This window comes from Oenanthe melanoleuca, chromosome 6, assembly GCF_029582105.1.
Source record: "Oenanthe melanoleuca isolate GR-GAL-2019-014 chromosome 6, OMel1.0, whole genome shotgun sequence".
Classification (NCBI taxonomy): domain Eukaryota; kingdom Metazoa; phylum Chordata; class Aves; order Passeriformes; family Muscicapidae; genus Oenanthe; species Oenanthe melanoleuca.
The window spans coordinates 29,604,107-29,629,972 of record NC_079340.1 but is presented as its reverse complement, the minus strand read 5'-3'; the positions used below and the strand labels follow the sequence as shown (position 1 = coordinate 29,629,972).

General features: G+C 43.4%; 1 protein-coding gene across 1 annotated transcript in view; it reads right to left on the bottom strand.

Moving 5' to 3' along the window:
• Positions 1 to 25,866, bottom strand: part of GRK5 (G protein-coupled receptor kinase 5) — a 151,797-nt gene that overhangs the window by 84,224 nt on the left and 41,707 nt on the right. Inside the window, exon 2 of the mRNA XM_056494651.1 lies at positions 5,872 to 5,967. Coding sequence (XP_056350626.1) covers positions 5,872 to 5,967 — 96 coding nt within the window. The remainder of the gene's footprint in view (positions 1 to 5,871; positions 5,968 to 25,866) is intronic.

Below are 25,866 nucleotides of genomic sequence, written 5' to 3'. Positions count from 1 at the left end.
CCTGTGTGGTTAAAAAATTCTTTTTGAATGTTTACCAGCTTGGGCCTTAAATGATATTAATTTCTCTAGAAATATATTTCAATTAACAGTATAACAACAACACAGTATGTTGTCTTATTTATTTATTTAAATATTTTTACTAGACAGCATTTCCTACTCCACTAGTTCTATTTCACCAGGTTTCCCAAAAACCCAGTTTCTCCCAGAAGCAGAGCTCTATGCTGGGTACTCAGCTCTGGCTGTATACACACAATCCCCACCAGCATCTTCCCAACTCAGCTACCCTGATTCCTACACATTTGGAAAGAAAAGAGATGGTTCCCCTTGCACTTATTTTATGCCATGGAATCCTGGCTGCTTGTTGGAAAACTATTCCCAATTAAAAATGTAAGGTTTTTTTTCCAATGAAAGCTAACACCTTCTACCAAAAAAAATATTTCTCAAAAGCTTAAACTCTAGTTTTAGCCAAAAACATGAGACTAGCCTTAGGTGTAGGATTCAGACCAATACTACAAGACAATCACAGAAGTTATAACCAGCTGAGCTTGGTTATTTACAGTGGAAGGCAAGCTGCAATTCCTTCCTTTGATCTATTTGCTGGCTTCAGGATTACATTTCCCAACCACGCTTTTTAATCACTGTAAACATCAGAGGTGAAGAATTTGGTGGAGAGAAATTTGGCTGCTTCTTTGTGTTTTTGATCAGACTGGGCTTTGATGCCTTCTCTTTCCCAGTTCCAGGGCTCTCTATGTGACACCAGCCCGTGGCCTCAGGCTCTGGGATGTGCACATGGAGTGTGTTTCCTTGCCTCCACCTCCATCCCCTGAGGGGATACAGCCCCAGGGGTGATGCCCTTCCAGTGAAGAGGGGCAGGGTGCCACACAGTTACCCCACAATGGACACTGACATGCTGTCCCTCAGTCTCTCAGGGACTGCTTTGTTGCATTTGGAAAAGAATATAGCAACAAACTTCTTCATGCAATGGAAAAGCAGAAAGGAGCCTTTATTTAAAGAAACACTACACTTATATATAGCAGTTTGTGGCAGCAAGGGTAGAAATTATTTGATTGGTGCAAGGGAGGTGACACCCCTGGTCAGGTAGCTCACGAACCCTGCAGGTTTTATTCATTGTTATAATTCTATTCTCTTGTGTTTTTCTTGAGCAGAGTGAGAAATCCAACCTGCTTCCCTGGTTCCCAGCAGTATCCAATGCCACAGCTTCCTCCTGAGCAAGCCTGGACACTCACACTTTGCTTTTGCAAGACCCCTCACCCATGAGTCTCTCTCTGCAGTGCTGGAAAACCTCTGGAGTCAAGAAACCCAAGAATGGCTGGTGGGAATTCATGGAAGATGTGCAGCACAGCAGGGAGGTCCAAGCTACCTTTGAACAACGGGTACAGCAGGAGGTTTTCTGCCACAGGATGGAGCTCAGTGCAGGCTGCAAAGCATTTCCTGGATGCTCCACAAATACTCAAAGCATCTGAATCTCATTGCAGAGCCTGCACTGCCAACTGTGCCTCCAGGCTGGAAAAAAATCATGTAGGTGAGGGTCTTGATCATGTCTGAAAAAGTACAATAACCAAGAGAGTGGTGGGGGGGAGAAAAGAGCCAGCTTTTGTAAAACGTGAGCATGTGAACTCTGTGCCTTCAGTTTTGTCCCACTTACTCTGTTCACCAGCTCTACAAAGTGTTTCTCACACAGAAGTGTATTTTTAACAACACTGAAAAGAATGTGCCAGAATTGGAAGCTCAAGCTACTTTTACCCTGGGTACATGGGATGCAAATGCCATGTAAGAAGTTAAATGGCAAAGGAAGAATTTTTAGGTTTTTTTTTAACCAAGAATGGCCAAATTAGTATTAATGGGGCTGATCTTTCTGACTGTGAAATCTCACTGAATAAAAATATTTAACACAAGAAATCCTCAGCGTTCTCTTCTACCTGAGCATCATGCACAACCAGAAACTGCTTTACCAAAGGAGTTAAAAGTTTTCTGCAATAATGCAGCAAAATCAATCTATGCAACAAACACAGGCACATTCTGTGGCAGTTTCCCCACAAGGTTCAATCTATGGGGTAAAAAAGTCTTGATTTATTATATAGCATTTGGACAGTTACGAATGAAAATTTGCCAAAGATCAGAATAATCAACTCTTTCACCCAGGCAGTTTTTTTATGCAAGAAAAAAGCACAGAATGGGTCTGAGCAAAATAAATAAAAATTCCACACTTTTAACCAACAGAATCTTCTGCGTCATTCAGAAATATTTACAGACACCCAGAATCTTTTCTCATCAAAAAGACATTCTGGGCTTTCAAATTAAACTTTTTCTTACTTTATATTTTTATTACTGATGACCTTTAAACCAGTGGATATCTCCAACTTGTGGCATCTCTTCATGTCGAGTCAAATGCAGGAACTTTTAAAGCTGTTCCTTGCTGGTTTTTTCTCTTCCCTTGAAACATCTCTCTTTTGCTAAGCTGTCATCTGTGAGTTTTAAAGATAGCAGAACCCCATCTACAGCAGCATCCATCACATGAGTCATGGTAACGATGCCTCAAACATCAGTTTTTATTGATTGACTGGGCCTCTGGTGCCAATGTGGAAATCTTCCAACCTGGAAAAGGCTGGCTGTTTTAATACAATTAAATACAGCCAGGAAGAGGGCTGCAAATGGAAACATGCATTAGCCATTCATAGTATACAAGCCTCTCTCAGAGCCCAGTAAAGTGCAGCATCCCTGCTTCCCTTGCTTATTTAATTAGCACACAATGAAAGCCACTGAATTTCCCTGCAAAAGGTGTTGCGTACTTTGGACAAAAAAGAAAGGAGAAAAGAAATTGCTTTTAAGTCCAGTCCAAAAAAATAGCTCCTTGGCTAAATGGCACTTTTAATAAAGATATTTCCAGTGTTTGTTTATTTATCAAAAAGCAGTGTTTCTCTCAGGTGTTTTGATTTTTATTTCTGTGCAGAAGAAGGAGGGGAAAAAAAGGGCTTTACTAAGCAAGTCTTTCAGTGAGACACCAGATGATGGATAGTCAAACACAGAGTCTCCTGTAAACACAGAGGTAACCAAAAGGTATGAACTGACTCATAATTGTGTCAACACAGGTCGCAGACCCTTGGTTTATTTCAGCCTTCCTGTTTTTCACAGATTTCTTTTCACACTACACTATTTTTTTAAGACACAGACTCTTTTCAGTGCATCTTAGCGGGGTGCAACAGCACACACGTTTTTACACCAAAATGTGGGCACCTACACACACATGTAGGCTGTACTGCCACAGTTTCAACAGCAGCATTTTCCATCTATTGCTCATGGCTGCATTAAACTAAGCTGTGCAGCCCATGACTGCTCTAAATCAAAAAGTCCATCCCATTCCTGCCTCCAGCCTTTCCCCAGAGGCTCTTGGGATGCATCCAGAAGACAGGAATACAACAAAACCTCAACAGCCTAGTGCATCAGCTCATCCAACCCTCTATGACTAGCTGTGATTTTATTTTTTTTTAAGTGGCAAGACTCTGTCTGACAGAAAATGCTGGGAGGAGGACAGGCAGCAAAGAGGTCTGTGATGATCAGAACCTGCTTGTCTTTGTCCTGATCTCTGAACAAATTCAATTAGGCTGCAGCCTTTTCCTTGTATAAAGTTTAGATCCATGGTTTGGCTTGGAAGGCTGGAAAGATCATAGTTCTGATCCCTCTAAAAGACTTTCCACTAAAAGCCTCATCCAACCTGGCCTTGGAGGAAAAAGCCTTTCTGGCCTCTCTATTTCTTTATCAGCACTGACAAGAAGGGTAAGGAATTGTTAGGATAGGGGCTGATGTGCAGACACCCCAAGACATTGAATCCCCTGCAAGTCCCAGAGCAGCAGAGATGTTTCAGTGCATTCCTGTACCTGTGGAGACACTATGAAATCCTGAGATCCTTTTAAAGGACTTGCAGAAACTAACAAATGAAGAAGGGTTAAAGCCATGGAAATTGTTCCTCCTCAGCAGAGGCAGGAAAAGACCTGCAGTGACCAGAGTTTGTTCCTGGGTGTCCAGGGAGCACTGAGCCCAGTGCAAGGGATCTGCAGTGGATCCATCCTGAGCACACACAGGAAAATAACTTAATGCCATAGACCATCCACCCAAGGTGTGTCCTGTATGAGAAGTTTGGACAACTGTTTGTCTGGGATGTTTCAGCTTCAGAGATGTACTGAGAATGGTAGAGCCAGCAAGGACAGAGAACATTATTCAGGCTGAGCAGAGCCCTATTCCTTGTGTAATCACATCCAGCTCAACTCAACAAAAATCAGAGTTACAGAACCAGGATTTGGATCTTATTTCCCACTGTAGAAAAGGCAGTTGCTAAAATCCCCAGTTACCAGGTATTCACTGCAGTGACTGAAACCAAACCCACCCAGAGATCCCACAATGGCTCTTGCCTGGTTACAACACCAAGTCATTCACCAAAAAAATGCAAACCAAATTACATTAGGGTGAAGCTCACACACACACACAAAAGCCAGAAAAGCACTTCAGAAACAGAAATAATTGGCAGACTTAATTTTTTTAAGAATACTCATTTTAAGATAGTATACCTTTGTAAAGAGAGAGCATTTTATGTGGAGCCATTTTCCCCTTTGGAAATCAAGGCTGACAGAAGAGAATTCCCTTTATAAATTACAATATATTAAGTCATATTTGCTTCCAGCAGTTTCTGTACCTTCAGAAATTGGTCAGGCTTTATATGTTTGTCAGCTGGGGAAATCCTACACTCTATTCTCCTGCCTCCCCTCTTTTCTTTATCTCTTTTTAGCTCTACAACAGAAGGTGAAGAAAGAAAATTTTACAAGTTTCCCAAACATTCCACATATTTTCTCTGCATAAACAAGCCGTGGATTTTTAATGTAAATAGTGCCAGGGCACTGTCACTCAGACAGGAGTTCACCCAAGTTAGACAAATTATTCTGCCCGTTATCTCAGTTGCTACAGATTCTTGCCTTTCATTCATTCCTTGCCAGTGGCAGGATTTTATGTGTAGGGAAGAAAAGGAGCCTCAAATGCTGAAGTTAACCTCTTGTGGTGAGAGCAGTAATCCTGGGATTTCCAGGGGAGAATGCAGAAGGAGATAGCTACTAGCCTTGTCTGCCAAGGCAGCAGTCAAAAGAATGCTGAAATTTGGCATGTATGAGCAGGAGAAATGCAGTGCTCTGAAAATGGACACTGCAAGCTCCCTGTCAAATCTGCAGCATTTGGCCCACATGAATAAAACAAATTTAGTTTAAAAAATTTTTTTACATGTCCTATAAAAATCCTCCATAAAGCTGTGTTGTGGCTGTGAATAGGGGATGGTGCTGCTGAGCAAACCTGCCTGGCAGAAGCAGTGGCTGCTGCTTCAAACATCATATCCACACTGTAATTAATACTAATTCAACTACAGTCAGCAAGCCTCATTTCCTCCCAGATAAGGAGATACTTATTAGAAGCAGGATGTGATGAGGGGATTCCTTTCTGAAAGTATTTTTACAGCCACACTGGCAGGGACAGAGTGAAAGCCCCTGTCCCACATGCCAGCTATTGTCCAGCTGTGAAACCCCTTTGGGTCCTGGAACCTGTGCCTGGAAAACAAAGGGCCTGGATGCTGCCAGCCCCATGCCCTGCCCTGCAAGTGCATCATTCCAGTCTCTCCTGCCTGGTCCACAGCCCCTTTTAGGAACAGAGAATGCTGAGTTTGCATGGCAGCACCATAGGAGGAAAATGTGCATGGCATGCCCACCTGTAAACTGATTCCCTGTAGTAATAAACACCTTTAATGCCATTCTAATGAGCCAGCTCTGATAAATGTTTTATTTATGCAGCACTTCCAAAGAAGGGAAAAGCTCTTACCTATTGTTCTTCGGAGATCTTCACACTGGCTAATGTGAGGGAATTTCAGGATTTCCTTCCACTTTTTGCTTTTGCCTTTGCGTTTCCCTCCACCCCCTGCAGAGAGAGGAATATCAGGATTAGATTGGTTTGGGGAAATAGTTCCACCTAGAGTTTACCTGTCCAGACACAGTTCTTATGGATACCATTAATAATTAAAGCTGTGACATTGTGGGTTGATGTACAAGCAGATCCTTGGAAGTGTTCAAGGAAAGGTTGAGCAATCTGAGCAATCTGGTCTAGCAGATATCCCTGCCTGTGGCAGGGGGGTGCCACCAGATGACCTTTAAGGTCCCTTCTAAGCCAAACCATTCTGTGATTCTATGATACAAATCAAATCTCAACTTGTTTGAATCTAAAACAGACCAAGGAGGTGGCATCTGGCAGAAGGTCAGCTCACTAAAATTTGGGAGTCCAAGCTTGCTGCCCACCAGGTCCAGTTGAGATGACAGTGCTACCTCCAGCATCACCTCCTCCCCAACCAACAGCCACTTCACACAAAATCAAACAATCCTGTAAAATCACAGTTCACACCTTTTCAACACAGATATCCCCCTTCTGGTTTTGGGAAAAGCCCTGATTCTACCCCCCAAAAAACAGCTGAAAACTGAAGATCAAAATTCAGTTCCTGCCATCCCCTCCCACCCTCACATTACATATCCTGCCAACATAGCACTATACTGCTGTTATACCCTGGTCACTGCTGCTTCCACAGGAGAGCTGTAGGAGAAAATTAATAGCTTCATGAGGAAAAAATAATTTATTGGTTCTTCTTTCTGTTCTGCTTGTGCAGCCAATGGAGGAGGAGGATCCCTCTGGGCATGAAAGCCCAGATGCAGACTGGGATTCTCCCAGTCACTGTATTTACTGCAATTCAGCCCCTGCACACAAAATCTGATTAGTTTGAGTCTATTTTACATGCACTGACATGCTGAATGACTAATTCAGAGCTGAGTTAATTCTGTAGAGGGGTTGGTAGAGTCACAATTGCAGATTGAGAGTGTGTTGGGTCCTGCATGACATTGCAGGCTAAATTAGGAGAGCACTGACTCAAAAGATAACAGACCACCAGAGAGAAAACTGGAGCCTCAGAAAAAATTACAAGTATTGCTCTCTGTGGGGGCATTTCTGATCACACCTTTGGCACAGGAGAGCTTCTTTTGCATTTCACCTTTTATTCCTTTGCTTTTGATGGCAAATGGTTTTGTCATCATGGAGCCTGCCTTGAATGATTTAAAATTTTTTATTGACAGGAACTGATTGTATTTCCACAGTGTGCAATGTAGAGCTGAGATATCTGCACTAGCCACACAGGAACCAGCTTGTCTGTGCTTTCAGAGCACAGCCCTGCTGTCCTTTCCAGGAATCAGACTGCAGCAGAGCACAGAGACTGTGACTGCCTCCCCACCACACAGGATTATGCAACACAGACGTACCCCTAGGGTCTGTAATGAATTCTGCCTCAACCCCCCCTTTGAGTGCACCCCAACCACTGCTCTGAAGTCATTTCCTCCCCCATCCCTCTGCCCACAGCATCAGAGAGCTTGTCTTGCTCTCTTGGTCTTGCATGCTGGGGCTTTAGGTGAACTACAAAGGGCTGCTGAGCATTTTGTGGGCTGTGATCATCTGTTCACCAACTTCTGGAGCACATCTGTTCACACATGGCTCTGCTCTGGCTGCCAGTGGCCACAGGGGTTGGATTTAGCATCCCTAAGGGTCCCCACTGGTTTTCATGTCCCCAAAAGCCCATTCCTGCAATCCTGCACAGCAGCTCCTGCATGCCAGGCTGCCACTCCCAACTTGTTCCTCTTCTCCTTCTCTTCCAGGAGCATTTTCCCTTGTGCTCCTGCCCTTGTGCCTACCACACTGCACTTACACTTCTCTCCCTGCACCCTCCCTTCACATACTCCTCTGGGAAAATGATCCTTCCACCAGGAATTCCTGCTTCCTTATCACTTCCAATCCTTCTCTATGGCTGCATTTCCTTCTCTGAATCATTGTTCCCTGAACTCTTCTTCTCTTTTGTGTGTTTTTCCTCACGTTCATTCATCTTAGAATCACAGAATCCTACAATATACTGAGTTGGAAAGGACCCATCAAGATTATCCAGTCCAACTCCTGGCCCTGCACAGGACACCCCAAGAAACACCCCTGTGCCTGAGGGTGCTGTCCAAATGTTTTTTGAACTCAGACAGGTTTGGTGCTGTGAGCCCTCCCTTGGGGAGCCTGTTCCAGTGCTCAGCCACCCTCTGGGTGATAAACTTTTTCCTGATACCAGCCTAAACCTCCATGTGCCACTCATTTCTGGCTGCTGCCACTGCAGCACCTCTGCCTTTAGCAAGAGTCAGACAGAGATGCTGCTTGGGGCAAGCAGGAGCTCTCTGCTCAAGGGGTGGCTGGGCAGCAGTGCCTGCTCCAACACTATTTCCAAGCACTTCTGGACACAGGAGGCACTGGGGGTCAGCCAGATGAAACCATCCTTTAGGCTGAATCTGCTCTACACTGGTACATCTTCACCTACTGAAGGTCTACCCTGTAGGCTCAAGCACTAGAGATTCCAGAGCACATCTGCTTCTCCAGCCACCTTTACAGAAGTCCTCCCAAAAAAGGCTGAATCTTTAGCAGCATCAAGCAACACAGAAAATTGCAAAATAGCCCTTTGCTCTAAGTGACAGCTCTGAGATTTGTGCACAGGTGATATGATTCTGCAAAGCTGGGCCAGAACATCTTTAAAATCCGTTCAATGTAAAATATGTATCGATGCATTTACATTGGGTGATGTATTTCTGACATTAAACTTCCATCAAAACTAGAGAAGGGCTCTGCGGTCCCCCGTTGAAACCGGGATCGATGCAGCCAGCCTGCTCTCCTCTCTTTTGTGGCTATCCTCCAAAAATAAGCAGCCTTGCCTGATGAATCATTTGCTCTTAGTGAGCGTGAAGCAGCGTTACTGCTTTGCTTGTGACGTCTTTATGTTAAAGATTCTGATCAAGTGCTCTAATCGACCTGACCTTTCCGCTCTCAGCTTTTCTTGTGGAGCCAGCAGGGTTTGCTGGCTCCAAATGTTCATTCTGGGGGGGTTTGAAGGACATAATGCAGTGAGACAGCTGAGACACAGTAAATTGTCTAGCAGAGCTAAAAGCCAAGAGGGGAAGTTTCTCTGAATAGGTCACGGTGCAGGTTGCAGAGGGAAGCTTTTCACACGTTGCCTTGATTGCTGCCTTTGCACTGTCTATTCTGCACAGGAGGATTTGCATTCTTCAGGGCAGGACTTGACAGATATGCCATGTTTCAAATGTAAATGCTTTAAATGTAAGTTCCATCATGCAGTGTTGGAGAGTCTGACTGCTTCAGAATTTTGCTTTGCTGCTGACGACAAAAGGTGAGCTGCCAGCAAAAAAGCACAGAAACTCAGCCCTGCTTCCTTGCCTGAACTCAACCACTCAGCATTTGCACACTGAGGGCTGAAGCTAATTCTCTAACATGTCAACCAGTCCTGCAGGAAACAAAAGCAATTGCTCTACATCTTACCTACTGAAAAATACATGGCATTTTTTACATCATCTTGTGATGCTGCATGGCAAATCTAGCTCTGATCTCTGCCTGTGAGGAGAGAGACATAACCAGAGGCACACATGTAAAACAACTGCCAGCAGGAGCTACCTTTAGCCTAAAGTGCCTACTATTCTTTCCCCTCCATTATTCAGTATATACTTACTCTCCTAACACCAAGAGGAGACAGGAAAACACCTGCACATTATTAAGTGGTTTGTCCAAATTTAAATGAGAAATCAGAGACAGAGGACAGAGCTGAAGATGAAGCTGAAGAAGCCAAGGCTTTGAAACTGTTAATTCTGCTAAAGACAGCATCAACATCCTGCTCAGATGATTGAAGATTATTCACAACACAGAGTAAAACATTGTTGGATGAATTTATTCCAGCACCATGCCTGTAGCATATTCCATTTGTGCCAAGGTGGATTTTAAGGATGGATAATCTGGCTTCCTACTGCTGCTCTGTTCTTGCCCAAGTTGATAAGACAGCAGCACATCACACACTGCCAGGCCTGGCTAACCCAAGACAGCCAAATATTTAATCCAACTGTATTAACTGCAGTCCAGTTAAGCCACAGATCACTGGAGGATGACTACAGCTTCTATCTTCCACTTCACAACAGTTCCTGGGCTGTCACCCAAGGCTTTCCCAATAGAGAGCAAGGCCTTGATTACACAGTGAAAGCAGTGAAACAAACTCCAAAAATACTAAAAGTCTAAAAAGTTATGGTTAGTGTCCTATTCCCACTCTTAAGATGTTTACATCTCTTCTCTTCCTCTGCCATCCTTTCTCTGCTCTGTCCCATGGAGGTGTTTGAAGCTAAGTGTTATATATGGAATTGCCACATTAGATTAAGGTCTGGCCAGTACAGGATGGACTGCAGGCAGCTTCAGAGGAAGATCTTGGAAAGCTGTTTCTGAAGTATTTGAAAACCATTAAATTTGTTCCATATTCTGTAAATTAGATATGGCTAACAAAACAAGAAGGTTTGTGGCTTCCAAACAATTTCTTCTCCATTTTTTAGCATCTCTGCTCCTTAGAATCAGGCTGTTCTTACGATCCTGGTAAACGCCCTGCACTGTTGAATGCCCTCATGTCTCATGTGGGTGTGAATACCAAAGTTTAACTGTGTATTTGTGAAGGAAAAGAATACTAATTTCAATCTTGTTTTCCTAGAGCCCCTCATCCTAATGAGACAGCATGAATAAAACTTACCAGCCCATCATTTTCCCCTAGGAATTTTTCATGTCTAATGCATCCAGACTCTACGGCAAACAGTTTCACCCTTATTAGACCTGTTTCATGTGGAAGTTCTCCCAGGTTCACTATTCTTCTTTCATATTAGTTCCACCTACGCTCAGCTGTACTAGCAAATAAAACTGGCTTGTTTTTAAAGAATGAAAGACTGCTTGCTCTTTGCCCTTTATCCTGCCTCTTTCCTCTAGAAAAGCAGAAAAAAAACCCAGGAACCTTGTTTTATTCTGAAAAGATCTTAGATGATACTCCTATTAACCTGTGCTTCAAACAAGCATTTACAACATCATTAGTAACCTCATTATGAATCCCCTCCTGTCAGCCCAAGGAAAACACCAGCAGTATGAGGGCTGGATTTCCAAAAGCAGGGGGGTGTCCACCATGCACTGCCTCTGCAAACCAGTCTCTAGAGGCTCTCTTTTATCAGATATAATAAAAAGTCCACTGCAGGCTCTCAGAAGAGAATTGTGTTACACAGCTCCTCTTATCCATGTTAATCTGCCTTTATCTCCCACAGCCTTTTCTGGTGAGCACAGCTCCCAGGAGTCACAGACCATGATCAGGGTTTTGTGCCCATCTCCCCTGCTGCCACTGCACATCTGCTCAAAATGCTGCTACAAATACCTGACAACCACTGTGCAGAACACCTCACTGCTTTTTGGGAATGAGGAGAAGTGTGTCATGTTTAAGCCTCCAGAAACACATTGATGGGAATTTCACAAGCAAAAGCACAAGCAGAGTCAGGCTGGCTTTGCAGTCATTACCAGAGGACCAGAGGGGAAAATATTCTGTGTACAACTGGCATCTAAAGTACTATTAACCTTGGCTTACAGAAGTCAGTGTTGATAAACATTGCAGGAATATCTACCTATGATTTAAAGATGAGGTCAGGTAATGCTGCAAATACTGGTAAGTGGCTGAAACATGACTTTAACAACACTTTTTTAATGTTAATAATAACATTAATATATGCTTTAGTAACCTCCACTGCCCTGAAGGGACAGGGAAAGCTAAGGGATTAGTCTTTGAAGACTCAGGGTTTTGCTATCATATGTCAAGGCCATTTTGTTACTACCCTAGGAATATAAAGGAGTCTTTACACAAGCTACCTTTAACTAAACTTAAAAATTAGGCCTTTAATTTTTTCTATTAGTCTTAAGTAGGCATCCCATTTTGTGGCATTCTCCACACAACTCTGCCTACATTCTCCACTGAATATTTTTAATGCATCTTTGAGATTATTTGAACAAGTTTTCTTTGGGTTTTGTGGGTCAGTTCACATATACTGGGTTTACATTTCACTGCTATGCTAACAGAGAGTTGTTTGGACACAAATTTCCCTGAATGCAGTTTAATTTCCCCCAACATAAACACCTATAGCTTGTCTATCATGGTGTCTCTCTCTTTTATACCTTGTATTTAACTGCATTGTGTTTATCTGTAGTTGATAAATGAACAAAAGGAGATTGTTGGCTTTTATGCCACAAACAAAAATAATCCAAAAGATATAAAGTCTATGGAAGATTTACAATCCATTAAAAAACAAACAAACAGTAAATATTACAAAAATAAAGCCAGCTATAATCTACAACAGAAAAATTAAGAAGAGCCTAAAATTTCAATTTCCTTTTCTTGACCTCAAAGTAAATAAGGCTATTGGCACAAACCCAGGCATTTTTGTTTGGTTTAGAATGCACTACCATGTACTGGCTGATTCAACATATCTGGGAAACTGTCTGGGGACTATTGAGAGTTTTTCTTCATCAGTTTCTTTCATCAGTAGATAACAGAAAAAAAAACCCCAAAACATCCCCATATCAATGATTACTGTGGAAAACCAAACTTTTGAACAGAGTTGTTGAGATTCAAGGTTATCGCCCTGCTGAAAATATTAAACTTTCCATGGACCTTTCCTCCAAACTACAGCTGAGAACATATTTCAAAGTTCTACAGAATTCTGATGTAGAGACATTAAACCATTTCCCTATGATAACATTTGAGTCATCTCAGTTCCCTAACGTCAAAACATTATCATAGAACATATCAAATAGAGCACTAAGATATCACTGGCACAAAATGGGTATGGTAAATTGATATTCTTTACTTTGTTAAAATGATGTTTCTATATTGTCAATAGGAAGGTAGAAAAAGCAAATCATCTTTTCTTTTAAGCAGACACTTTCCTGCAAACCCTTTAATTTTTTGACAAAACTTCATTCTCCGAAAGGAAGGTTCTTTTGTCAGAAATGTTCTCAACTGTCACATGCTTTGAAGTACACAAGAATTAAACAAGGAATGTGGTCTCCCCATAGCTGAATGTGTGAGTGACTCTAAATTCCCACATTTCTTACCAATTCCCTTGAGTTAATTTGCACAGCTGTGGGTTACACTGACTGTAAGACCTGCTTCCCATTCTTCCAAAGGAAGAATGCAAATCCCTGCTCCAGAAATCCTGCTTGAATAGGGCTTGATAACATCTTTCCAGGAAGGAACTCCTCTTTAAGCAATGGCTTTTAAACTTATGACCTGTTCTATATATTTATTACCCTGTTTAACAACATGCATGCAAGCTACCAGCTGATTCCTCCAAACTCAAACCTGCAAATGCAACTTGGGGTGGTCCTGTGTGTGCTTAGGATGATGATCTTTGTGGGTTCCTTGTAATTCAGGATGTTTTATGAGTCTGTGGACTCATCATCCATGTACAGTCCATGAATTGCCCATATAGACTGCCCAAGAGGATGTGTAGTGTTCCTGGATACAGCTGTGCTCCTCAAACAGCCCAAACATTCTCAGGGCTGGCCCCTAAACCCAAAATACCTTACAGGGACTCCTGGATCCTAGTTAGACACTGAGATAAGTGACTAGAAACCTAAAAAGCTCTGCTGATTTGCTGGTAAGGTACAGTTCTGATGTTTAGCAGCACAACAGCACAATGTGCACGAGACAGGCAGGAGGACTTCAAGGAAACCTGGCCCTGGTACAGGCAAGTACAGGGGCTCAGCTCTCCTGAAAAATATGATGCCAGTTCCAGAGGGAGAACATGCAAAAAACCCAGCCCTGAGCAGAAAACTATGTGGGTTCTGTCTGTCCCTGTCAAAGAGCTGTGTGGGCTTCTTTTCCCTGCAAATAGTTCTGCAGTATCTAAAAAAATAACTTAGCCTCTGTGTTCCTGACATTTGAGTCTCACAAGGAGTATTTCTGAACTGTGGGGAGGAGATCCAGCTGGAGGGGAGGTGAGAATTCAAGTGTTCTTATCAGCAGGCTGTAGCCAAGCTCTGAGAATTATGTTCTATTCTGCTTTTTTACCCTCACCTAAATAAATTTACCAACAAGACTGAAGAAAGGAATTTTTGTAAACATCATGAAAAATTAATGGCTTGAGACAGGCTGTGTGATTAGGCCTGGGTGATTTATTAGTTCCACCAAACTGGTAGAATTGGTAAAGGTTTGAGATGTTCTGACAAGAACACAGAAATCCATGTTAAAAATTGTGAAAATTAGGCTGGGAACAATATAGTATATGCATATAGGGTATACTGCCTGAATTGTTTTAGGGGAATTTCCCTTCTGTGACAGAGTCAGGCAGGAAGAAAAGTACAGCATCATAACTTGTCTCAGACTGGGTCACTTTCTATTTGGGATTAGGATCAGACACATTTTTCTTCACCACAAAAGCAGATTACCATCTTCCTTGGTCAAATAACACACCAATTTCTCACACATGTGCATAAAACATAAATTAAGCCCTAGATATATGAGGAGTCTTCAAACATGCCATAGGGGCAATGTGGAGAGGGGGTGAAACCCCCCTGAAATGCCTGGCTACAACAAGCATCTGCCAGTTGCAGTGACTGAATGGCAGAGGGGAAAAGGTGTGGGCACAAGCATTGACTTGGAGGAAGGAGAATCTATGTGGATACCAGGGAAAAGCTGTAAGAGGGTGCACAGGACTGATGCAAAAGGCTTTAGGGGAGACTTCCCCTCACTTAGCTACAAAGCCTGGCTTTGGCCCCATCATCTTGTCCAGCAACAAGGCACCAGCAGCTGCTTTCTGTGGATTGTGCTGGCACAACCTGCTAGATCCCCCCTGAAACCACAGAAAACATCCTCTTTAAAAATCACTGGCAGCCCAAGGCTGATGGTAACAGTATTGTATGCGTCAGCTTTTGGGATCATTATTGTAAAAGGTTACAGAAGGGATTTGGGTTAATGGAGGTAATCTGTGATTATCTGATGCAACAGATTGCTCTGCCAGTGACTCATTCCTTCTGCCACAATATACTGTGGGCTGCAGCTGCAAATAGTGAGCAGGATGGAGCTGGCTCCCAGGCTGAGACTGTCCCTGCTGGTTGGAGAAACCCCTAAAAAAGAGGGTGCCAAGCCACTGCAGGTGTGTGACAGCCTGGCACAGCTTTCCTGAGGGCAGTGGGCTGGAGAAGTGTACTACAGTCACTCATTCATGGGGGTTACTATAGCTACCAGCTGAAGGACTCAACACAAAAAGCACAAGTAAAAAAAAATTAAAAAAAAAAAATTAGGAGGTAGAAGACAAAAAACAAGGAAACTTGCAGAGCAAAGGCAGAGGGTTCCTCTGATTAGCTAATGAAGTGCTTCAAAAGCAGTGAGTGAAAAATGAGGCTTGAAGGTTGCATGGTGTAGGCATCAGATGATGCAAGCAGCTGGCCCAGCTCTGCTGCCTCTCCCACCCACCCACCCACCCAGCCAGCCGTCTCAGTAAACACAAAACAGAGCTCTGTGCCAGCATGGATTAACTATTCCCTCATGGCTCACACAGTCCTGCACCTCCACTGCCTCTCACTGCAGGCCTGGGGCCAGAACTGAAGCAAGGTATTGATTTGTGCCATCAGCCCCCCAGGAACAGCGTGGCAGCAAAGATCCCAGCACCAGGGACTGCAGGAGAGAGCAAAAGCTAAGTACTGTCATAGCCTGGGAGATGAAGCAAGAAGAATAAACAGCACCATGCACCACCCACACCTCCCAGTGCCTCTGGTGTGGATGCCTAAGGTAGCCCAAAGCACCAAAAGCAGCTGCAGCCAGGGTGGACACTTCTAATATGTACATAAATCTAAATAAATGCATGATTCCCACTCACATGCTTTCCTGACAGCCAGCTGTTCCCTTTGCTGGCTGTTATCGTCACTCAGAGATTAATGTCACTGCCAGGGACAGCTTATTAGCAATTTTTATTACAAAGCATATACATTTGGCTGGTGGTGGGCAAGAGCTAAGCCTTTGAGTAAATAAAATACTAGGACAGCTCGTAGGGAATGACAGAGAACAGATATCTGTGGGGTCTTTACCCTGGCTCTGAAAGCCAATAATGGCAGGAGGTCAGAGATCAGGGGCTTAATTGTCCAGTGAATTAATGGTGACGAACGTCTGCTTCCCCTCTTGTTTAAAGTGACACCAGATATTTCAGAGAAAGCAGAAGGACACTTGGCTACAAAGGAATGTTTTGATGGCTGAGGCTGAGATTGTTGCCAGCCCCAGCCTGTCAGAGCAGCGCAGGTCAAACGAAGTCACTGTAGGAAACTGCTGCTGACTCCTGCACAAACCAGAACCTTCTGGGCCCAGCTGAGCAGACACAGATTACCCTGCTCACTTTGGAAACAAAGATTGTTTGCTTGTGTTTAATAAAAAAAAAAGTTAGAGCTAGAGCTTTGAATATACAAGCATTAAAAGTAATTTAAAATTGGAGGAGTGTGAATTGCATCATAAAAATCAGCCTGAGCTTGTTTCATTTTGAAGAAAAACAGAGAGCAACAGGAAAAAAATTACCAGAATATATTACAAAATGAAAATAAATTCTGTACATTTTCCCTCTCCGGAAAATATCCCTCTTTCATTGTCCAGCACCACCCTGGTTCAACAATGCATCTCTTAGTGGAAATTGTCATCATGGGAGGAGTAAGGAAATTGGGAAGTACATGGGGACGACTTTCACCCAGTTAGTGACATTTTCTGAAGTGACATTTCTGGCTAATACTTGTCTATTGAAACAATTTCCACAGGGAAGAATGAGGTCTACTTATTTATTTTCTTCCTGTTGCTCAATCTCATTGCAATTCAGATTTTCATGTGTAGCTGTAGGAACAAGGATGAAAGCTTCCCTTTGTTTTAAGGTGGTTATGTTAGTTTAGAGCTGTTGTGAAAGAGACTGTAGGGCACATCTTTCCCCTTCATCTGAATCTATGTGAACCCTCTGGTGTTTAATGTAAGCTTCATAAACAAGGAACAAGCACTTTCTGAATATTCAAAAGCACAGTGTCAACCTACCCGTCAGTTTTTGAGAACCATAACGTGATTTCTTACGTGGCAAGTAATCCCCCTCATTATGGAACATGCTGATACCTTTAATTACCAGTGGTGATATACAACACTGTTAACAGGGATGTGTACACTGAATTAGGTGACTAAAGTCTAAGTATTCTTTCAGCAGTGTTTTCTGCAGGGGTCATGATGACCGTGGAGCAGCCACACTGGTTTTCAAGTCAATCTGTGTGCTCAGTCTCAGGCTGAGCTAATTATAATGGTGCCTTTAGCATCACTGTCTTTAAGTGTCTGCCAGCATGTCCCTAACAAACCACCAGCTCCATGTTTTTCTAGCCCAGACAGAAGAGTCTGATTATCAGGTCAGAGTTAATTCATCTCCAATGCCAGGCTTCCATCCCACATGAATCCAGCCTGCTGAACTTCAATTACCAATGGAGAAGTTCATGACAAGACATCATTAAACAGTATATTTGTTTGCTTCTTGCTTCTGCCCCTAATCAATACCTGGGGGAGGAAGGCTGCTGGCTCCTCAAAGGCTAAAAAGATTTTACATTGTCCTCAAGGGCTGAAGGAGGCATCAGGCTCAGCATTTCCAGTGTGAGGACGGTCTGACCTTCACATGGGCACCAGACAGGACATGGCTCATGTCCTCCCAGCTGAGCAAAAGAGAGAGGGGCTTTTGAAGCAAAGGCTTGTGAGCTGCAGCTTTGGAAAGGGCACTGGTCAGAGGTCAGCCCACACAACCTGTAACAGTGCTGAGCAGAGCACAGTGGTACAGAGCAGAGCACTGCAATGCCAGGGGCATGGCTGGGTATAAAGTCAATTGCACTGAGTGTGATTCTGATAAATGAGGTCTGTGTACTGCTTGTGTGGCACCTGGAGTCACTCTAGAGCTGAACAGATCTACAGGGAAGTCACAATCTCTGCAGCAAAAAACACTTTCTGTTCAGGTGTTTTATGAAATCCATTTTTTAGGCTTGCTATTATCATTCCTTGTCAGGTGTCAGGGCAGAAAAAAGAAATTCAGCTATTGCTTTAGATCATATTTTGGTGTTCAGACTCATGTGAGAAAAAGCCCAAGCAGCTAGGCAGAAAATCCCAGCCTCCTTATCTCGCCCGACTGCCCCAGTGACGCAACACGGCAGCAAACACTGATCTTCGTGTCTGAGCATCTAAGCCCAAGTGGCACATGTGCTATTTTAGCACCTCTTGGGACCATTCTGGGAGATAATGTAATTAATATTATCTTGGTGATGGCTATTTACCACATCCCACTGGGAAAAACTGCAATCTGTGCTCGTGGAACTTGAACCCAATTAATACCCACTTCCTACCAGTTTCAGGTGTCTCCTAATTTAAAGATACATTTACAGACAAAACAGGTCAGTAACTCTTCCCAGTGAGCCAAACAGCATCTTAATCACTGGTGTTTAATAGGAAACAAATGACTGAGCACTGATAAAGTTCACCATTATGCTTTTGAGGAAAAGAAAAGTGACTACAGAACAATCTGATAACAGGAGAATTTGCTTCCTGTGTAACTCGATATTTATAAACCCTCTCAGTAAGGGGGCAAGAAGGAAATCATTTCAGCTGGCTGAACTTAACATTCCAAAATACCTTTTAAAATGACAACACAAACAGGACCCCAGCTGAAAAACATGCAGAAACCAGAGGAGGCAGGGAGGCTGGGGCTCCAGTGGCTCCTTGGCAGGGGCTCTCCTGTGGCCATTCCTGCAGCTCACACAGCACAGACCCAGCCTCAGCCTCCCCAAAAGCAACAGGGGACAGGGGCTGCCAGGGTAGCAGGTGGATGCAGGATTGTCCTGGCTGTGCCTGCCACCCTCGATGGAATGACTGGGTTTAACAACATCCCTCTGTCTCCAGCAAACATCCAAGGGCCTCCATAGGCATGGAGACACGGGATTTTTTCCAGGTAAAGGCCAGACTTTCAGTCTTACTAGGATCTGCAGTTATTTTCTGTGCTTTTCTGTAGTTAATCCTCTTGAAGTGCAGGCTGTGATTGCCCTAAAGCCTGACTACTGTCTCAGGAGCAGAACTAGCTCTCAACCCCAACAGCCTCAAGTCCAGCACCCACAATTCCAGCTGATTTTATCAGGAACCACAAATTCCAGCAAGCCCTTCAACGAGCCCCTTGTGAGAGGGAGAGGCAAGGACCCAAACTGAGGAGTCCCCTCTCACAAAACTGTAAGTGCAGAGTATTTCTGGAGTAAGTGCTGTTTTCCAAGGCTTCCTGGTATGGAAGTTTTTCATGGGAGTATAACGTGGGAGATGTGGCCGAGTGCTTACAGTGATAGTAAAAATAAAAATTAATTATTTGTATTTTATGCCTAAAAAGGCAATTTTCTACATTATTCAAAGGGAAATGTTTATCTCCTAGTAGCAGAAAAACAAATATGGAGGGGGCAAACCCAGTAGAAGGTGCATCTATTTTGTTTCACATTTTCCACATTACTAGATGATAGAGCAATTTGCACTTTGCTGCCTTGGCTTCAGATATCAAATAAAAGATTTCTGAGTTGCTTTTAAAGTACATAAACAAAAATAATAAAACCAGCATAACCCTTGGCTTTTCAGCAGTGTCCTCTACTTACAGGCATAAAAGCATTTTGCAAACAAAAATAGTGAAAGCTTTTCCAGCTTAAAGATTAATTTTGTCCTCACATAAATTAGCATGACTTTTACAGTCCTGTTGAGACACTCCACATGTGCAACTGGGAAAAGAAATTATCACAGGCAGTTTAAATGCCCAGCTTTAATTAGGAAAAAAGAAAACCAAAGTAAAACCAGACCCCTTCTTCTTGAAAAGTTTTCCAGTTTATATTGTTAGAGGATATAAGAAAACTAGAGCTGCTAGATGCTAGAGGGAAAAGCATTCTCAAATTTGCTTTAGGCTGTCCAGCTCTGGAGAGACAACACACACAGGTGTGGATCCCCTCCACCAATTCCAAAGGGCTGGTCACTTGTCCCCTTCCTAGTGCTGAGGGAGCAGCAGCTGAGAGAGCAAAAAAATCTGCTGAGAAAAGTCTGACACTCGCCCCTTGCCAGACACCTGAGGATCCAATGGCACCGATGTTTAATTACTTTCACTGCTCACAGGACAACTTAGCATTTGCTTTTCTGCAGTGCCTGGAGGCAAACAAATTCAGGACCTCTTTGCAGGAGGCAGCACATGAACACAGATCCCATCCCTGAAGAGTTTCCAGCTCAGTGCAGCAGCCAAAAGCACTCCCTGTGACATCCTGAACCCGCTGCTGTCGCTGGGGATGCTGCCTCTGCCTTCAGCAAGGGTTAGCATTTCATCCCCTGTGGCTTCAGAGGGTCACAGTTTTCCCACTCATCAACACAATTGCTTTCTGAGGAAGGCCCATTTTTCAAAATGGGGTGGCATTACTGAAAAAAACATTAAAAGTTGCCAGGAACAATCAAGGGCTGCAAATGCACTGTTGTCCAGAGCTGACTGCATTTCAAACAGATTCAATAAAAACATGATGATGGAAAGAACATTGAAAAATTAAGAGCAAGTCAGACCAGGTGCTTCCCCTCACTTCCACCCTGACATTTCTTGTCTTTCTGTCTTTTGCCCATCTCTAACATTTCCAACACTAACTACTTATTTTATTTTCCAATGTTGTCCTCTTTTCACCTCTTGTTGACTATCAGCCTCTGATGACACCTTCTATCTCTGACCTGTTCCAAACTGGACTGCAACCCCTCTATATCCTTCCTACTCTTGGAAACAACCCTAGGAAGAGGAGCTTGGAGCCTCTTGCTCTTCTTTTCCCTTGTTTCAGGGAAATGTCTCTAGGAATGGACTGCAACAGGCATGCATCCATCTCTGAAGAATAAAACACAAGGGATTTTCCTTTTGAAATCATTTGCCACAGACCTGTTCATCCTTTTCAGGAGCTGACACATTAAGACAACTGAATAGAAGGAATTTATGGCCATTTGCTCACACATACACCAAAAAACCACCAAAAACAAAACCAAAAAACCAAAAAAAAAAAAAACCAAAACCACCAAAAAACAACAGGCCAAGCATAGGACTTGGGTCTTGTCCTGAAATCTAGGAGAGATACAACAGCAGATGTCTTTCATCTATATGACCTTTTCCACTAAGACAAAAGAGAGACAGGATATTAAATCACAGTTTAAGATTTTTATGACTCTTGGCAAGCATTTATTTATTATAGGTTTGTTTGTTTTGGGACTTTGTTTTTAGGAAAAGTGTTATTTTTTGTACTTTTCATAGAACTCCAACTGAAACACCATAAAAATGTCTGAGACAAATTTCTTCTGGGTGATTTGCACATTTTCAAAGTCACAGGCTGACTCTCCTTCCAGCTCACATTGCTCAGACCAGTGTGTTTAAACCAGTACAACCATATGACATGAAGACTGCAATTATTTTCTCACAAAGTCAGGGGAAACCTTGATGGTACATGCCATCATCATGTAAGGGGGACAGCAAATCCTTTAACCAGCAGATCTAGATCAGAAAACATGCTCAAAAACTGTACCATGTCCAATGAAAATCCCTCAGTGACTACAGTGGGGAACACATGGTGACAGCAGGACACAGCACAAGGAATGGGAGAGAAAACACAGATTAATTGCATTTTTCTTCTTAATTTGCTTACACCCTTGGCTGGAGAGGAGCTCTCCCTACCATGCTCAGCTTACCTTACAGATGACTAAGCAGAGGAGGATAGGGATGGTACCAGGAAAGACAATCCAGGGAAAAGGACATTAACCTCAGACCCAGGGAGGATTAGTTTTAAGTCCTTCTAACACAGCTTTCTCACATTATTTTAGGCAAAGAGCTAGGCTGTGTAAGCACCCTGTGAAAGTAAGGGCTCTGTGATCACAGAGGGACTCAGAGAAGGCTGAAGCAGACACAGATTTGTTCACCCAGCCCCTCTGCCAGGGCTATTGCCCTTGGAGAACAGCAGATTTAGTGGGCTGTGCTCCTGATTCACAGCTGCTGGAACTCCCATTATCCCAATGGGCTCTGATCCCTGCCTGCAGGTTCATCCCACCTAAAACTCCACAGCATCTCAACTCTGAGCCCTTCATCTTGCCCTCAATCAGTTTCCAGCACATAACACGAACCCAGAGCATTTCCTAAGCCTCCCTTTGATATTGATGGGTGTAAATACATTAAAGACTGAGAAACCCTAAAGCCTGATAAAAATTTTCAGTGAAACATTTTTCCCTCAGAAAATACCAGTCAGCCAAAAGTAAATGTTTCACAGATGTGTCATTTCTGATAACATTTTATTTTTAAATGTAGGAAATTTAAAAGGTCTTCAGTAAGATTAAAACAGTATTTCAATGTCTGATTCCAAACTATTTTCCCCCCTTTAAAATACTATATTATATCATAAGGAATAAAAGAAAGTTGTTGTTACCATTTATTCCCAAATAAAACACATAGGCTGAGTTCAAACATTTTTCTCCCTCAGATTTATTTCACAGCGCATTAGAAATGTTTTTATTCCCTTTGTCTTAGAATAGAAATGTTTTCTCGAAATTCAGGAAGGAAGACAAACAAACAAGCAAAACCTCAAAACAGGACAACAGCAAAACCTTTGGCCCTCCAAACCTCCCCAGGGCCCTGAGCTCTTGCAGTCATGAGGGCAGGTAAGGACAGGCTGGAGCTCTGCGTGTTCTTTCTGAGTGACTAAAACACGACATGGGCCAAATGCAACCACATGATACTTCCAAAAGGAGAGCACATATGGCTGAGCGTTTCTGAAAAGTCAGAAATCTGCTCGCAGCGAAATCAATGGGCGCTTCACTCTTGACTTCTTGGAGGCAGGGTTAAGTCAACACCGGGTGAGACGGGAAAATCCCAATCAGAGATCAAGCACAGCGTTCCCCTTAGAGATTATTCATAAAGTGTGCGCAGACGTCACGAGAAAACAGAAGGTGCTACAGTGCTGTTATTTTTAAGCTGAGGGTGAGAAAATAGGCAGTGAAGCGTAGAGCAGAACTTCATACGTTGCTTTGTCACCAGTCTTGTTAAGGAGCTCGGGGAATTTATTTTAGGGAGAAAAAAATTCGTAGTTATTTCTGCTTCTTCCATTCAGAACAGATTAATTTTACATGAACTTTTACAGGTTTTTTGAATACTTCTGTATTTTCTGAAGATATTTCTTTTTGAATGCTGTTTTTCTATGACCCACCCCGTTTTCAGAACCACTAAAATGCCCAAGAATACTTCTTTAAACTACCTAGAAGACATCAGAAGTTATATTCAGAATTTAAATCAGGTCCTAGCTGGCTGCAAAGCTCTTGTAGAATTGTGTATTCCTTCTTTTGCAAAGAGCAATCAGTTTGGAGAAGCTGAGGCAGTTGCTGAAGTGGATCACAGGGAGCATCTGTGCACAATAGAGGGAGACCAGTTCTAATCATCGGCATTGCAGGACTGTAATTCCTGAACCCAGGCATCAGCAATTATCAATGTGAGAGCATAATTTATTCCTTGTAGTCAGACACAAGATGGATATCCCATTGGGCACCAGTTAGATTGTTATACTCATTTCAGAAAGCTTAGCAATACCACTTACCATGTATGAAACAGCACTAATGGCAGGCAGACTGAGCCATCAGGTGAGTTTAATAAAGGGATTCACTAAGTCAGCACTACTCTCATCATGCAGGGGGGCAAAAATCCTGGCATGTAAAAGGAAGTACAGCAGCTTCTTGGACTTCCATACTGAAATCTTCCTTTGCTTGAAAATCTCTCAACTGACATACACATTCATGCAAACTTTCAGAGTATGCTACTTAAATCACCACAAGAAAGGAAATATGAGAAATAGGATTTCAACACCAGGACCTTAGATCCATACCTATCTAACAGGAGTAGTCCTGCCTCCATTATGATTAACAACACTCACCCCCCACCTGACAATTAATGAGGAAAAAAACCAGAAACTTCTCTGCATATCTCACAGTCAGGATTACAGCCTGGGATCTCAATAAATGCACTGGCAGTTCCCAGTCTGTGAGCAGCAGAGGCTGATCCAGCAGCTGGGACCTTCCCTCGCCCTCCGCTGGGGATGACGTTCCCCAGGAGCCATCCCTTCCTTCCCTGTGCCTGCTCTTCCCATCCCGGCTCTGACCAGCCTCAGCCACCCGGTTCATGAAGCTGGACAAAAGCAGCCACTCAGTGTGGCTTGGCCGAGGTGTAAAATGCATCAGACAGGAATTTGGGTTTGCTCAGCCCAGCAGTCCCAGGCGCAGCTGCGACACCCGCAATTAGGGCTTGCGGAGAACACACATCGTTACAGCTTCACCCCTGGGCATTCACCAAAAGAGAGATTTGCTTTTCTAATTGGCTCAATATTTTGAGAAGGTAAATGGTGAATAATAACAGCCTCGGCAGGAACATGAGACGGGATGAAAGCAACACAAACTCCCCGTTTACGCTCCCGGCTTCGTGGCGTGAGCCACATGTTGATTGACTTCCAGCCCTGGGAGGAAAGTGTCCTGCAGGAATCGTCCCTCCTCCCTCACAGGACCACGGGGAGCGCCCAGGGACACCTCTCCTGCCTTTGGTCACCTCAGCTGGCTTTTGGCCTCGGCCAACTATGCTGGATTTCTGTGCAGCTACAAACCTCATTTGCAGAGCGATACGTTCCCCGCAGAGTTAGGAACTCGCTTCCCTTATTGCAGAGAAGAAATAAACAGCTCTTTGAAGGGAATGGCAGTGTTTAATTTGCATGGGCTGGATACTATTCCAAAGTTTAAGCTAGGTAAAATGTTAATTTCTGGAAAGCACTTCCTCAGCAAAAGCAGCTTTATAAATGGAATTTGATAAAAACAATAAATCTAATATTTTTTTCAGAGATTCTTAAACCCACATACTCTGTCCTCTCAAATTCAAGAAAAAAAAATCAAAATAGCAACATCCATCATGAGCTTAACTACAACTGGTCACACTTAACTTCTGATAATTTAGCCATGAAGAGTACCTTTTGCTCATAAAAGCTGCAGAAAATGTAATGCAATCTATAAATATCACTGAGGCCACCGGTGGCTGAGCTGAGGAGTTTAACCTCTGGGTTGCTCATTTAAATGTGCTGGGCTTTGAGCACAGCGTGCTGCAGCCACTGACTGCTGCCTGGGCTCAGGGCTGACAGATGTCCCTTGCCAGAGCTGGAGAGGGGGATGAATGAATGAAAATCCTGCACACCATTCATGGCTGCCAAACAGCTCATTTTTCAATGCAGCCGAGAGCTGCATCCTTCCACCGCCTGCTGATACAGCTCCAAACGCTTCTCCTGCATTCCCTCTACCTTTTTATTTTTCTATGTGTGCCATTGTTTCAAGTCCTTTTTTGCTTTTGTGAAAAAGCCTAGAGCCTTCTCTCCTCAATGCCAGGGACATAATTCTCCTGTTCACAGGGAGGAGCGTGACCTCAGTCTTCTCTCTCCCCGAAAGAGCGAATCTTCCATTGACGTCAAGGGCTCTGCACACAGAGGGAGGGAGATAAGCATATTGGAGGCAGGATCTGCTTGGTGAATGAGAATTTTGCTGTAGGAATTTACAAGCCTCTCACAGTCTCCTCTCTTGATTAAAGCTTGTGGGATTATTTCACAGATTCAGCTGCTGAGCCCCGGCTCTTGGAAATCTGTCTCACACAGGGCTCTGTGCTGTTAAACCCACCCTGCCTGTTTGGGCAAGCCAAAAAGCACCATCACCTGAAAAAAGCACGTCAGATTAGAGAGGGTCGTGTCAGAGGGGAGCTGCTGACGCCTCTCTGTATGGCATCTCACACCTGAGAGCTCTGAGGAGCCCTTAGAAAACCCTGCTTG